Consider the following 17,543-nt stretch of genomic DNA (forward strand, 5'->3'; position numbering starts at 1 on the left):
ATTAATGTTAATATTTAAAAACATGTCTGCCATATATTCGTGATAAACTTTGCTAATTTAAATTGAAACTAAAATAAAAAAGGCGGGTTGCGCAGTAAAACTAAGTACAAATAATACTACAAGAAATGAAAAACACACCGGGATCACATATCATCAGTAAGCACATCACTACATAGAATAAAACAAAGTCGCTTTCTCTGTCCCTATCTCCCTATGTATGCATAAATCTTTAAAACGACGGAACGGATTTTGATGCGTTTTTTTTTAATAGATAGACTAATTGAAGAGGAAGGTTTATATGTATAATAACACCCATTAAATAGTGGAGAATACTGTTATTTCTGAGGTTGTTAATGTGATGTTGTAAATAATTACATTTTTTCCGCTTACATTGCAAACGCAGGCTGAACCCTACGAGACTTATCAAAATAATGTACTAAGTATTGTACACATTGAAAAGGTCTACAGAAACCTCCGCTATGGTATATTTCTATCTCTTATGGATATCCCACAATTACATTTTTTTGTCATTTTCTTTTTACGACAAATAATGGCTAATTTTCGAAGCGATTTTAACCAATACAGCAGTAATACTTATCTAATTAAATACCTTAAATACATTTTTGATTTAATATAGATCTGTAAGGCCCTTTGCAGCATATGATTTAAATGAATATTTTCGAAGATATTACGGATTTAAAAAATTGCGGCGGTTGCGGCCGGCCGGGCCGGCGGGAGCACTTAACTTTATTTTAATTTACGTTAGTGAATGACATAGGCTATATATTTTATACCCGTGCAAAGCCAGAGCGGACCGCTAGTATTTTGTATATTATTAAAGTAAAATAACAAGAAGCATATGTTACAAAATTTGAAAGATGCCATTGAGTGTCTAGATGCGACGCACACGAGCATCTAATAGTTGCCGAAATAATAAAGCTATTATTAAACATTGTTCTTAGATAGTTTGGTAGCCAGTTGGAGCGCAGCGGACACAATTAATTAATCTAAGGTTAAATCATTGACTTTTTTAAATCCTGTTTTTATAATCTGAATTATCTGGATATCTCACAGGAGTGACGTCATCAGATGAGTAATAACAGCGCGATTTTTACCGAGAATTCTTCAACTTCATTGTTACTATCTTGGCTTCGATAAAGAGATATCAAATACAAAGATTTTTTAATCTGTCTAATACGTCATGTGCACGTGAACTCGCCATTTCCGATTAGAAATTCGTGTACATTTCAAAATAATATATTTTACTGTGAGACATCTAGAAAGATCGTGATGTTTTGATACATTAAGGCGCCGACTGACTTGGATTGTAAACGCTACAACCAATTGTACAATATTTGAGTTGATCATGGGGCTAAGCTGCAAATGGGCATTTATTTTACTGGTTTTCTTTTGTATATTCAAAATATACATATTAAATTGAATAATTGTTCGGTTTAAGTTATAGAAAAATACTAATTCTATTAAATTCTTTAAGAAAAGAATGTTGTTATCGCTGAAAATTCAGAGATTTTAAACTCCAAACTTTATTCTTGGGAAGCAACTTTCAAATTTTTTATTGGACATTTCAAATTATACAGGCTGTCCCAAAGTTATGGGACATGAAGGGAAAGGTACCTTAAATATCGTAGATAGGCTATTTTACTGAAAGAAGACTTTATGTTATTTTTAAAAGTTAGTACTTCTGCAATCAATATCGAGTATTCACCATAAAATGATAAGAAAAACAACAGGCAGTGGACTCATTAAAATATTGGCGACTTGCGTAAGACAAGAGGGATCACATTTTGAGCATTTAATTAATTAATTTACAAAAAAATACCCACTTAATTGACTACTTTCATTTAAAATACTACGTTACTTAAGAAGAGTTAGTAGTTTTTGGCCATTCTTTCGATTGGCATCATAAGAGTAGGGGTGTTTTTTTTTACATTCCAATCGGTTCTATTCCCAGACGAGGCAAGTAATTTTAAGAAAATCTTTGAATGCAGAAGTACTAACTTTTAAAAATAACATAAAGTCTTCTTTCAGTAAAATAGCCTATCTTCGATATTTAAGGTACTTTCCCTTCATGTCCCATAACTTTGGGACAACCTGTATATAAACATTCTATTCGGTTCAAATTTTTAAGTACTTCTTTTTGTAATATATTTTTTGCGTAGGAATACTTTCATTGCGTTGTGTTGTAATCGCCTCTTTAAGAAACCAATTTTTGTGGATATTGAGGTATGACCGCGCCTTAATAAACTGGACAAGTGCAAGACAGGGACTCGACCACTGAGACCCAACGTCGGACTTTCTTATGATTTAATTACAAATGTATTGTTTTCAGTTTTTTCCCGATACTTGTAGTCTTAGATAATTTATACGTCTAGATAGAGTCTCTTGCTGTTAGACATCCGATGAAAACAGGCCAGGAATATTAGTTTAATGTTTGGACAAGCTACGTCTTGCACTCGCGATTTTTATGACACTGTGTTAGTGTGCGTGAATTGTTCAAAATATAGGTACTTAATTCTAGATTCAAATTTTTTCGACATATTCACACCTGGTCTATCTGGACATATAAATGATCTAACCTTCTAGTAAGTATAAGACGGTAATACTTTGACAAATATCATAGATCAACGGAAATTTCCCTAATATAATAATACTAGCTGAGCCAGCAAACGTTGTATTGCCGATATTAAAATCGCGATACAAAAGTAACTGTTGATCGTAGATGGGTGACAATTTGAAGTTGTATGTATTTTTTAATGCTGACTCATAATCCAACAATTTAAAAAAAATGTCAAAAAAATAAAAAAATAAAAAAACGTGGTATGTAATACCCTTAATATTTAGGGGTATGAAAAATAGATGTTGGCCGATTCTCAGACCTACTCAATATGCTCACAAAATTTCATGAGAATCGGTCAAGCCGTTTCGGAGGAGTACGGGAACGAATATTGTGACACGAGAATTTTTTATATAAGATATATATAATTTTAATTCATATACGGCCGTTTTTTTTAATTTTTCCCACTTTCAAGAGACTGTAGACCTGAATAAATCGTTTTAATTTTAACTCGATACCTCCATGCGTTTGCGAGATAAGGGGCTTGACCGACAGACAGACGGGCGGACGTACAACAAAGTGATCCTATAAGAGCTTTTTCCTTTTACGATACGGAACTCTTTGTTGTGATTTTAAAGTGATAACCCTCAATTCTGGGATTAATTACACACATAACCTGAAAGTTGGACAAAGCATATAAGATTTTATCAACGATACGTCATTCGAACGGTTGGCTCAGTTGGAAAGAGCGCTCGCACGGAACGCGAGAGGTCGCGGGTTCGAGTCTCGCATCCTTCATAAAATTTTGTTTTCAGCTTTATTTGTGTAATAACTTACTCAAAAAATTGCTAATTAATAAAATAGCCACAACTGCAGAGTTGACCAAACATAAAAAAAAAACAAGATTTATGAAGCATGTCTCATGCATAATCTAGAGACGCAAGTTAAATCTTCACGCATCGTCGAAAAACTAAGTACAAATTAAAATGAACAAAGGTTATTGTTTATGATAGTATGTACTAGGTACTGTAGTTTTTTTTTAATGAAAATAAAGGACGAGACGAGCATGACGTTCTACTGATGGTAATTGATACGCCCTGCCAATTACAATGCAGTGGCCAGTACCGCTCAGGATTCTTGAGAAACTCAAAATTTTTGAGCGTCTCTACAATAGTTGCGCTCGTCACCTTAAGACATAAGATGTTAAGTCCCAGTAGTTTCAATAGCTACGGCGCCCTTCAGACCGAAATACAATAATGCTTACACATTACTGCTTCACGGCAGATCTGGTACCCGTTGTGGTACCCACAATCTAGCCGGTATCCTGTGCAAAGGAGCCTCCCACTAGTAGTTTCGGACTGTATTTATTCTTTCGTACTGTCTTGCAGTTTATTCTATGATACGAAATATTCATCTCTACTTATATGTACTGTGTATGTATTTTGTTTGTTGTAATGCTATACAAAACTGTAAAAGTGTGCCATTTTTTATTTATTTTATATACACGACGACCTGTATAGCCGACTGGTTAGCTATCCTACCTACTAAGCTAGAGATCCCGGGTTCGAATCCCGGTAGGTGCAAGCATTTATATGATGAATATGGATGTTTTTTTCCGAGTCATGGATGTTTAAATGTGTTTATGTATGGTTATATGTATGTTATATGAATTGATGTATGTTTAAGTAAGTATATTGTATTAAATATATCATTGTCTTGTAACACATAACACAGGCTATATATGCTCAACTTGGGGCAAGATAATTTGTGTAAAAAGTGTGTCAATATTATTATTATTATACAAAACTATAAATAGTTTTTTAACTACTGGACCGATTTTACAAAATATTCTTTCACCATTGGCATGTGACACAGCAGCGTGCATTGGATATTGTGTGTTGTAATTAAGGATTTTTTAAGCTACGGGGGTGATATAGATATGTTTTGCTTGTCCAAAGTACAGCTAAACAAAGAAATAAGAAATATACATCGACTGCAATGATTATACAAACACACACAAACACACACACACACACCCTCAAATACACTACACACAACCTTACATACACGCACACACACTCCTGTAACCTTATTTTGTAAAGCTTATTTTCTAAGTAGCTTATTATAGCAATTGTAAATATTTTGATTTCTTATACTGGCTTGTTTAAATCATAAAATGTTACTTCTTTTGTTACCTTTATACTGTAATCAGTTTTGGCCTTATTTTTCTACTTTATAATGTAATTATATTGTATATAAATTGTGACGCTGTAGATTACATGAAAATAAATAAATAAATAGTCATCTTTGACTACTTCAGAAAAAAATAACAAAAACGTATGCAGGTATCCCAATTAACAGAATTATTGTAAGACAAACAAAGGTAAACACGTTCCTGGCACGGTTTACCCGACGCAGACTTTTACTAGAGAGTTGTTAGTTATCAACGAAAGAAAAAGCAAGTCATAGCATTAATTGATGTCCGTTATTATGACTTGTATTAGTACTTCAGGTTTCAAGGTTTCCGATTCTCATCAACCGTTTGATTTCCGGCACAACATTAACCTTCGTGAATACAACACAATAATTCTGCAATAATTACAATGTAATCATGGACGTCTCCAACTTGAACTGATATTTTATTCGTCAGTCAGTCATACATGGCTCTTAAAGGATATTGGTATCTCCCTTGAGATGATCGCGAATTAGGAACAAAGCTATAAAACTCATGGGCCGGTAACACATCTCCAAGACACTTGGTATTGCGGTATACTCTTAACATCAGGGTGAGCACTTGGCCTTTTGCTTCTCTTCCATCATCATCAGCCAGAAGACGTCCACTGCTGGACAAAGGCCTCCCCCAATATGTATATATATAGTTAGGATGGGCAGCAAGAGAGCACCACCATCAACTGCGATCGCCAACGCGCCTTCCAAGCGGGGCGATTATCGCAAAGCCCCCTAAAATTTTCTCTTATATAAATAAAAAGAAACATTTATGAAGTTAATCATAATCATGGCACCCGTTCGATGACATCAGGCAAACTTGAAGTACCTAGACTCTAGAGTAAACAATTACTTTGGCGATAAAACTCTAAAGCAACGAATACCATATCTGCTTAATGCTTTACCAGAGGACATCCGACGGGAACCAAACTAACATAAATCTTAAAAAAACGATTGAATTATTATTTGTTTTTGCAGTAACATTTCTAAAATACTTTTTTAAGATTTATTTTAAGAGACTCGCTCGATCCTGGCAAACTGTGTAAACAGTTTTAATGGACTTTGTTCTATTTTAAGAAGAAACTGTATGTTTATTAGATGAGAATCCCTGGTGGGTGGTTGGTACTCACCATAGCGTCGGAGGTGATAGGCAGCGCGGGGCCCTCATAGAGGCAGTTGAGCTGCTTGTTGAGGGGCCCGGTGTCGTTGGAGCACACGCCGTACCACACGCAGTGGCCCTGGGCTGCGTCGCTGGGCTCCTGAAACAAATGCGGTCCACTCTTCAAATATGATGATGATGAACACATATATTACAATTCTGACAGTTGTTTAGTAACCCTGACCGTCAAGTGCCGGGTCTAACTGACCCGGGGCAAGTGCAAACATTCGTACGATGAATATGAATATTTGTTACAGAGTTACGTTCGGTTTACTATGAGGTGACAGTTTAAGTTAATTTAAAAAAAAAACAATCGAGTTTTCTAAGTTATCGTTAGAATATTCATCTAAATCTACCACGAGCAATGTACCAATATTGGAATTGGTAGAAGGGCTCCTGTTTCCATTGGGTCCATTTTGCGTACAGTGTTGGCCAGTCATTCCAACCAGCCCAGCTCCTTCCAGAAGTTCAGAACACTCCTGGGGTGTTTGCAGACTACGTGCCCATGTATCAATAATGTTATTAAAAAAAATTCATAACGTACCTCCTTACAAAAACGCAGAATCTAATGTTTAAACTGACATGAAATCCATTCGTGAATAGCGAAAATGACAAGATATATAACATTTCAACCCCCATTTTGTCACCCAGTTGTGGATGTGTGAAACTTTGAGTCACAGACAAAAAAATAGTCAAACTGAGAACCTCGTTGGTTTTTTAATAGGTACAAAATGGTGTCCCTCGAATTATTTAGTAACCAAAAGCTAGAGTATATATAAATCATGCAAAACTAACATCGAATCAACAATTCGTTTGACGCCATCGCAATACATCACTACGCAAATTTAGATTGGTAGACGCTTACAGTGCGGATATGTGAGCTTGTTTTCATCGCTCGACGTATAAATCAACATAAAGCACCATGTATTATCTAAACACTAAATCTTGATTTTGGGGAATAATAATAGGGTGACCTCCGTGACCGTTATGTCCATAGACTAACGGCCGTTTTCAAAATTCAGTCTATCTCTTACTTGAGGTAAAAATCGTAACTATCATTGACTTTTCTGTCCCAATAAACTTATCGACGGTAACTCACCTTATCCATGTACGCTGTCTGTCAATGGGACGACGACGTTTAGCTTACAAGCGATATAAAGTTTGTATAGAAATTGCAATTCACCCGTCCCAATATAAGGCGATAAGAATGACTTATCGGGTATATTGGGACAGGTTCAAATTATTTACAGCTATTCATTATTATTTACAGTAGAAGGTAGTCATTTATCTCTATCTGTTGATAGTATATTGAGAACGGCTCCTCGCAAGACTTCCATCATTTGGGCTTCCCGAGAGCTTATGCAAGTGGACCTCCAGCTTCCTCACTGGGCGCAGCATACAGGTCGTTATCGACGGTTATTGCTCGAATCCCAAGCCCGTGAACGCTGGAGTGCCCCAAGGCTGTGTGCTATCTCCCACGCTGTTTCTTCTGCATATCAATGATATGTTGGACACCGCCAACATGCATTGCTATGCAGACGACAGCACTGGTGATGCCGTATACACGGGCCATGCAGGTCTCTCTCGGGAAAACGTCGACCAGTGCCGGGAGAAACTTGTGTCTTCTATCGAGTCCTCTCTCGAGGTCGTGGAATGGGGTAAGTTGAACCTTGTCCAATTTAACCCCCAGAAGACTCAAGTTTGCGCGTTTACCACTAAAGAGTAGGTTACCATGTAGAGCATGGCAATACTTCAAGCCGGCCCACATTCTAGCGCTCTACAAAGCGCAGGTCCGGCCTCACATGGAGTATTGCTGTCATCTCTGGTCTGGCGCACCCCAGTATCAGCTCGATCCATTTGACCGCGTGCAACGCAGAGCAGCTCGAATTGTCGGGGACCCAGTACTCTGTGAACGCCTGGATCACTTGGTGTTGCGTAGAGACGTCGCTTCATTGTGTGTCTTCTACCGCATTTATCACGGGGAGTGTTACGAAGAGCTGTTCAACCTGATTCCTGCCGCCGAATTTCACCTTCGCACGACACGCCACAAGTTACGATATCATCCCCACCATCTGGATGTGTGGCGGTCCTCCACAGTGCGGTTTTCAAGGAGCTTTCTTCCTCGTACCACGAAGCTGTGGAATGAGCTTCCTTGTGCGGTGTTTCCGGGACGATACGACATGGGTACCTTCAAGAAAAGCGCGTACACCTTCCTTAAAGGCCGGCAACGCTCTTGTGATTCCTCTGGTGTTGCAGGAGAGTGTGGGCGGCGGTGATCACTTAACACCAGATGACCCGTACGCTCGTTTGTCCTCCTATTCCATAAAAAAAAACGGCCGTTAGTACATACTAGCGTTTAGACGACCTGACAGATCAATAACACGTGACCAATACTGAAGGTCCCTTAGCAAAATCGAAAGCCGAAGTTTCGGTCCGACGAACGACGAACTTCGCGTTAAATCCTATTACCAAAGTACTTCGGATCCGAATAGTGCGGGCGGATTTCGTTTCGGAACCATAGACGTAACTATAAAAAGTGAAGTTGTAGCTACGATTATAATACAAAGTGAATTTGGGAATAAGGTAAACGAAAGACAAAATTTCGAATCTTCGTGTCGATCTTCAGATCCGAAACACTTTCGTAATAAGAAAATGTACGATCCGTCAACCGAAAGTTCGTATTTAGATTTTGGTAATAGGGCTTCTCATGCATGTCAATCGTTTAATTAAAAAAAAAATATTTGCTAATGCTGCACGTGGCTGACTGTCTCTGTCATCTGACCAAAAAAGAAGAGGAAACTGTCACTAAATTATGCCAATAACCATATTCTGTCTACAGCAAATACCACCTCCAAATGGCAATAAACGGTACTAAACTACTCACTATAATGACAACTTTGACAAATACTATCCTACACAAATGTTTTAAGTCTTCTTTAGTGTTATCGAGTACCGCATCGTTCATAAAATATTGTTTTCCAAATTTTATTTGCGTTCTTTAATGTTAATTCCGCCAAAATTTTCTGTAAACAATTCGATACAACGAGGCATCATGTCTCGTGCCAGAGTTTCTCGTGTCAACATCTCCTGAGGATGCCTCGTGTAGAGGCGGAACACGTGTCGAATTGTTTAAAGACAAACATTGGCGGAATTAACCCTTAAGATGACGCCGCCTACTTCAATAAATTTTCAAACACTTTCTTGACTCATTTCAACTCGGTCCCCTTAAAAACGATATCTGGAAAGGTAGCGAAACGTCGGGTTAACTAAAATAATAAAGTAAAAACACAGTTACGACCCTTTACAAAGTGTTTTATTTAAATTTACGCTATTATAATATAACTCTATGTCCAAATTCAGATGGCCAAAAAAGAGGACTCAAATAATAATTGAAATAAATAACATAAACTAAGACAAATTAATATAATCGATTGGCCAAAATCCAGTGCCATTTAAAATGATTTTCTCTGCAGCGTGATAGTTTGTTATTAAGAGAAAGAAACACTAGAGATACCACTGATCATTAAAAGGCATAAAAGGCATTTATTGTCTCAAAATTGGTCCCTTTAGAATTCTTTTTGATGTCGTTTCTAATACACTAGATACTACTACCGCTTCGGACACAAATGGCGCTCTGAGAGAGAAGAAGCGGCGCAAGAGACTCTCCCAGCATTCTTTTTTTGCGCTCTTTTCAATAAAAATATACAATATTGTACAGTCATTTCTATCGCTATAGAGTAATCACAATGTAGTCCCATGCTGTCCGATCATTTAGATATTCAGCAGTGGAGTAATAGGATTTACGACAGAGCCATTTTTTTATAAAACATTTAAATTTATTTATAGATAATGCCTGAACAGTGGCTGGGACTTTATTATAGAAGTGTATACATTTACCCTTAAAGCTATTATGTATCTTATGAAGACTACTAGAATTAGTACAAGAAATAGGGGTATTTCTAGTGTTATAATAATGAAAATCACTATTAAGAGCAAAAAGGTGACGATTTTTGTGAACGTATATTAAATTTTCATAAATGTACTGACAATGAACAGTCATAATATTTATTATTATATATAGCACGAACAGCTCATTAACATCAATAACAATCACAGTTTAAATAAACTAAGACTTTCATAAAAAAATATTTGCCACAACCTTTTGGCTTTTATGTCATATCTGATATTGTAAAGCGCTGAGAAATTAAGAGAACTTTTTTTTTGGAAAAGGAGGACAAACGAGCGTACGGGTCACCTGGTATTAAGTGATCACCGCCGCCGTCCACAACAAAAACACCAGAAGAATCACAGCGGCGTTGCCGGCCTTGCCCTTGTAAACCGCACTGTGGAGGACCGCCACACATCCAGATGGTGGGGATGATATCCTAATTTGTGGCGTGTCGTGGGAAGGTGGAATTCATCGGCAGGAATCAGGTGAAACAGCCCTTCGGAATACTCCCCGTGATAAATGCGGTAGAAGACACACAATGAAGCGACGTCGTTTTTTCCTATAGCCAAGTCTCTTCTTTAGTCGAGAAAAAACCTTTAGCATAATAAATATATAATTTGGTAATGTTGAGCTGATGTAGAAGACTCAATTGTCCTCGGAACTTTTAAATGATCAGTCAACGGATTAGAAGATATCAAGGATTTGGGTAAGTAAGAGTTTTGATACAAAAAATTATAGTCTTGGCCTGATCTGAGGTAAAGCCGAAAATTACGCAACGGAAGTCCCTAAATTAAGACTATGCTCAAAAAATAAAAGTAGCTTGTTTACAGCCGTGTAAAAATTACTATCTGATGCCAAAAAATTTCGCAATGTCATAAAAATAATGTACACAGTGGTTTACGTTCTGTGGCAACATTTTAAAGATGTTGTTGATAATATTATTATAAAATGTGTAAGTACCTCGATCATTTTAAAATATATGTACGTTATTTTAAAGACGGTATTCAAATAAATCTTTTTTTTTCCTAATTTGTTCCTTTAACGTCCTGCCCATTACACTACAATTACACTCGTCACCTTAAGACAAAGTGTCAAGTCTCATTTGCCCAGTAATGCTTACACATTACTGCTTCACGGTAGAAATAGGCGCCGTTGTGGTACCCATAATCTAGCGATTGAAGACTGCCAGACATCAACATGATTCAGATGTACACAACCACACATTTATAAGTAAACTAGCAGTTCCCGCCCGCTTCGCTGGGCGAGTTTTAAAAGGAAGGAAGGTTGGAATTCGAAAAATAAGAAGCCATAAACCATCTAGGATAAATTTCACATTGAATGGTGGTAGTTTCATTTCGATACGATCAGTGGTTTAGGCGTAAAAGAGCCTCAAACAGAGATCATTTTCATTATATATAATACAAGCTGAACCGACAGACGTTCTTCTGTTCATAATAAAAAAAACTCTTGCGGATGGAATTTTGGAAAAACCGTTCTTAGCTGACTTCTACTCGGTGAAAAGATTATTCCTAAAAAATTTCAAGTCTTAAGCTCTAATGGTTCCAGAGATATCGTGATGAGTGACTGTATACGAGGAAATCTCTTATATACTAGTCAAAACAAAATAAGGGTTAAGGATATTACCTTATTTGTTCACACACATTTTTTGAGCATTCCACCCGCATAATTGTTTAAAGTGGGTAGTTTTAGATAATTTATTGTAACCACTTGATTCTACCCGATTTTAAGACGGATTTCAACTCAGTCAAATTGACGATTCTCTCAGGAACACTGTAAGTTTTGACTAGTGGCTGAATTAACATTTTAAAAAAAGTTATGCCGAGAATTCGAAGTCATATGGACTTGCCAACCGTAACTAGGGCCGTAACATTGCTTCAAGAAGGCCATTCGCAGCGTTCTGTGGCGTTGCAGCTGGGTTTTTCCCGGCGAGCGATCCAGAATGCTTGGAATCGTTTTCAAGAGACTGGGAGACTAACCAGGAGACGGGGATCTGGCAGAGTTCGAGCAACTACAGCACAGGAGGACCGCTACGTGCGCTTGACTGCGCGTAGAGAACGCTGTATAACAGCTCGTTCCTTACAAAACCGTTTGCGGCAGGCGACCGGTACACGTGTTAGTGATCAAACTATTAGAAATCGTTTACATGAGGATCAGCAGTTCTCCAGGAGACGCGTAGTGCGGATACCATTAACAAGTGCTCATCGTGCAAACCGGTTATCATTCGCAAGGCAGCATCTGGCGTGGGATATGAATGATTGGAGGACAGTATTGTTTACGGATCTGTGCAAAGTTAAATTTGTTAGTGATGACCGTCGCATTAGGTCCTGGAGGCGTGAAGGTGAGCTATTTTCGGATGCTTGCATCCATGAAAGTGACAGATTTGGGGGCCCCAATGTTATAGTATGGGGAGGAATCTCTATGTCCGGCAGAACCGAGCTGGTAATTCTAAACGAAGACACAATAACAGCTCAACGTTAGCTAGGGCCACCAGAGAAGCCCTAGAGGAGGCTGGTATACAGGTGTTGGACTGGCCTGCAAACAGTCCGAATCTAAATCCCATTGAACACATGTGGGACTTACTGAAACGGAGTGTTCGAAGCACAAACCAACCCGTGCACAATGAAAGACAGCTAATAAACGTTCTGAAATCATGCTGGGAACAAACCCCTCAAGAAACAGTGGTACACCTGGTGGAGAGTGTACCTTCTAGGCTTCAAGAGTGCATTAGTAATCGAGTACGGCATACTAGATATTGAGGAAAGTCATAAATCAACCGACATTTTAGGTTTTTATTTTTTTAGATTTTTTTTTCCTGACTAATTATTTTTGCAAAAATGTTAATTTTTAAAAAAAGTGGAGAAAATTTTCTTTTTTTAATCCAATGCATCATTATTTTATTCTGTCTACAACAAATTGAATCATTGATCAGCCTTTAAACTCCAAGGATTCATGAGAATACTGTAAAAACGTGGTGGCCCGTGGTTATTTTGTTTTGACTAGTATATATATATACATATAGAAGTGCCCATAAATGTTTCACACGTGACCTACACGTGGTCTACAATAACATCATTTTATACCTAATTCTTATTTACCAACAACTTCCGACACACAACTTCCTGTTGTACATTCATACATTAACAAAAAACCGTTATTTTTATCTTTATAGTAAATTAATAAATCTGCATAATATGAGGAAATCAATGTGTTGTTGTTTTAAGTTAATATATTATGCTAATAATTTTAATATAATTATATTTTTCCTTTAAAACTTGTAATAGTGCCGTAAAAATGATAATTGGTGATGACAGTATGGCTTTGACAAACAATAGAATGATGAAACAATGCTAAAAATAACTCAGTTTTGATAAAATAATTAGATTAGATTAAAAATATATTTTGTCGTATCCCTTCCATTTCAGATCACTCCCTTAACTGACACAGCCTAGTATTGGCATACATGGCATAGATATATGGAGCGACGATATAACCTATTTCCACACGGGCAAAGCCGTGAGTCCATTCTTCGGGAGCTCGGCATCAAACAGAGACTGTCTACTACCGTACAAGCTCGCATTCTCACTTTCTACGGGCATGTATCGCGACGTGGAAGCGACTCCATAGAACGCTTAACAGTGCAGGGTAAAGTAGAGGGCACTAGACCACGAGGCAGGTCCTCGATGAGGTGGACGGACCAAGTGAGGCAAGCTGTCGACGGTACTCTGCATGAATGCACGAGAAGAGCGGCAGTTCGCGACCAGTGGCGTCGCATTGTGAAACAGGCCACTAACCTCGACGTGACAACCACGACCGCTCTGACAAGAGTGTAACGCCGAAGAAGAAGAAGAAGAAAGCCGTGGTAAAAGAATCCCGAAAGTACCGATAATCTCCGTAACCCCGGTTGCTTCATAGGCGAGGAAATCCGAAAATCCTGATTCTTAAAAAACGGACCGGTTCTTGATGGCCCTAGTTACTAGCGTACCTATTCTGCTACTGAAGAGAAGGCCAAAAATTGACCACTATTGCGAAAGACAGAAAAGCATGGAATTTTTCGGAAGAGACCGCAATCTTATTGTCAAACCAACTGAACGCTGATAATTAAGATTTAAATTAATTAATAAGCAAAATATCATTTTATAATTCTTGCAAAATAAATGACTTGAAGCTAAATGGATATAATTTTAGAAATATATTAATTTAGCGTTAAGTCTGACTAATAAATTTCAAGATCATGTGAAAATCGCGTCATTGTTTGACAATATACATTGGTGCAGTCAAGTTTAGGTGACTCGTCAGTCATTCATGCTATCGCTACAGTAGGTCTCGGAACCAATGACGTTTACATATAGACATATCACGTGGCATGAAAACAGAGCCGAAATATGGAACATACTTTAAACTACACTATAATATGCTTCGACTGCTGTAGCTATACATTGCTGCATTTAGTCCAGTTGTCTAAAATATTCTTGGTCAATAATCAGCAATGTAAGACATTTATTCAGTACAGATTTCATAATTGGACAGTGACAGTTGACACATCACACACGACTATCGAGATAGTGCGCTTACTTTGACTTTAAGGCGAAGAGTAAGCAGAAAACACGCAAACATGGTGTTTTTAGACAAGTTTTGTGGTGAAAGTATAGCAATTCGAGCTATGAACACTACTTAATCCTGTTACACATATATTTAAGTCTTATTTGTAGGTTGCTAATGCTTGCTGATGGTTATAGTTAACACTGCCAAGCCTTTTTGAACTACCACTTTTCTTTGAAGTTAAACCAGTTTTTTGGCATGGCGTGACGCATTTTTTTGGTACTTCTCTCAGAAAAGTTATTCTTACAGCTTGTACTTTTTTGTGTAGGTTAATTTATTCAGGTGAGTAGTGAATAACGAGGATTGTAAGCATATAAACTGTTTTCCACGAAAGAAATTTGAAAATATTGGCTTTATTACATAGATGGCGGGCCGGCAGCCGTGAACTCATATCGCTCAAGGTCGCTGGCATTTAGTGTCGCCTTAAGCACACTTTTGCCGTTCCATTATCAGACTCCAAATGGTATGACCTTATATATTGCGTAGAACGTCATTTTTCAGAACGGTAAATTCCTAAGTATTTTTATCTAGTTTCAATAACAAGAACAGTAACACGAGTTGATGTAATTGTTCAAATACCAGATCCGTAGCAACAATAACTACTTACAGACTTGAAAAGTCGACAGTAAAATACACAATGGCATCGTAACTAATTACATATATTGCAATTATATTTACTATCCTCTCCTTTAGAAGAGGAAAATAAATAAGCATTCTTATTGATAATTAATGTAAATGTTATTTTATTTATTTTGTTTCGTCAGGCAAACTATTACACATTTTTTTAAATCAACTAATAAATAAATAATCATAGAAACTTAGATTAAGGTTTATATCTTCTCCATCTAGATACCGCAGGCGTAGTGGCAAAGTGCGGCAACTAATATTACGCCCAAGTACTCGAGCCAGTCTCGAACAATGAGTGACGGTGACGTGCGACATGTTCTGTTAAGCTTTGCTTATAACTGAAACTAAAATACCGGGTTGCGTAGTAAAACTCCGCAAATTTAATACTACAAGAAATAAAGACACTGGGAAAGACTGGGATGAAAATATGAGACGAGACGAGCAGGACGTTCAGCTGATAGTAATTGATACGCCCAACCCATTACAATGCAGTGCCCGCTAAGGATTCTTGAAAACCCCAAAAATTCTGAGCGGCACTACAACAGTTGCGCTCGTCACCTTGAGACATAAGATGTTAAGTCTCATTTGCCCAGTAATTTCACTAGCCGGCATCCTGTGCAAAGAGGCTCTCACTACAAATATGTATTATAAGAATTTGTAAGTACTTTAAATTTTATTAATATCAATGAAAAATAACACGAAACGTATGTTAAAAAATTTAAAAGATTTTGTGCCAAGATGCCACGCACACAAGTATCTAATAGTTTCTGTTAAAAAAAAGCTATTGTGCTCAGGTAGGGCGGTATCTAGTTGGACCAATCCGTAATCTAAGCATAGAAATTAAGATGTTAGTAAATTGACATTTTACATATCGCACGATTAAAATAGTTTTAATCGAAAAACAATGTTGCGAGTGATTACAGGGGGCCTACTCCTAAAATCGATATTCGATATATCGTGGCATTAGTCGTGTCGAATCCTACTCTTAGTTACATCGTATTCAATGTCGAAACGATGATTGAACGAACGAAACATTTTTCGATATTATCGGTCTAGCCCTACTCTTAGTTGTAAATGTCAGAGACGAATATTCGAATTCGACAAACAATCAAACGTCACTTTTACGATAATCTCAACGACACCTTCTAGGCTGTCGTTGCTATTATCGTTTCAAGTTGTATAGATATATTTGCTATACAATATACATACTTAATAATTAAAATTAAAATAATTATAATATGTGATTTACTATTCAACAGGATTTATTTACTACAAAGTAATTTAAGTCATTTTGTTGATCGTTTATGCGTAGAAAGTAATGCAAATGGCCGCCTGAGAAATAGGAAGTCGACGAGAAGTGTTGAGTTGCTTTTTTTTTTCTTTTTATTATCCACAAGTTTTGTGATATTTTTTCAATTTTAAATGGTCATATTATATTCATTACATAATTTTTGAATATTTTCATTTTGTATAATGATGCAAATTGGTGGTGCAGAGTCTGGCATGGTTCTAAGCGCCTAAGCTATGTTTAGACTTTTGACACTTAGCAGCGACATAGCACAGATTATACATAGTTTGCGCATAATTCATTCACTCTAACATCGTTACAATATCAAAATATTAGTCTATGGTGACGATGTTGTTACATTAAATGATATGGAATACGAACATTTGTTAGAGTAAGGTAGGTGCGATATATTCGTGTTATTATCGTATCGTTCCGAATATATCGTTGTCGATTTTGCGAGTAGATCTACAGGACGGGGACGACTAATTGGGCTTGGAAACCGTCTTTACTAAATTTACGAAATGTGTACGATTTTATTTTAAATATACCAATGTTTATACAGGATGCGGCATTTTAACCCGCGCCTCTAGGGATGTGCTAGGGTTTATCGACATAAATTAATATTTTGTATAGTTAATATTGTGAATGTAATAGTTATTTATGCAACTGTTGTGTAATAAGGGGTATTAAAACACGAATGTGGATTTATATGTGGTAATAGTATCACATGAGTGTTTTAATACCTAATTATCAACAGTTGCACACAAGACTTTATCTACACCCAGAATATGAATCCTCTAAAAGATTCTGAAACAGTTAGCTTACTGCTAACATTAAAACACCAGTCCTAGTAGTAACCTAATATCATTCATTACCGATTATATACAAATAAACTAAGTATTAATGAAACAATTATTTATTTTAGTAGTAATTTACAATTTGTATAGTGCAATAATTAAAGTTCAACCGAATATAAAGTTCTTTTGCAGCGTTTAAAATGAATCGCTCATTTTTTATAAACAAAACAATAAAAATGGCGGGGCTTCGAATAACCTACTTTTTTTTAAAGCGCGTGACGTTATGGTAGTGTGGAACGCGC

At 37.0% G+C, this 17,543-nt stretch overlaps 1 protein-coding gene across 7 annotated transcripts in view; it reads right to left on the reverse strand.

The window, feature by feature from the left end:
- LOC126973850 (NPC intracellular cholesterol transporter 1) overlaps positions 1–17,543 on the reverse strand; it is a 103,132-nt gene that overhangs the window by 68,874 nt on the left and 16,715 nt on the right. For all 7 annotated transcript variants that reach the window (XM_050821197.1, XM_050821191.1, XM_050821195.1 and 4 more), the window contains exon 2: positions 5,932–6,060. In XM_050821197.1, coding sequence (XP_050677154.1) covers positions 5,932–6,060 — 129 coding nt within the window. The remainder of the gene's footprint in view (positions 1–5,931; positions 6,061–17,543) is intronic.

The sequence above is a fragment of the Leptidea sinapis genome, chromosome 30, assembly GCF_905404315.1.
Source record: "Leptidea sinapis chromosome 30, ilLepSina1.1, whole genome shotgun sequence".
NCBI lineage: Eukaryota > Metazoa > Arthropoda > Insecta > Lepidoptera > Pieridae > Leptidea > Leptidea sinapis.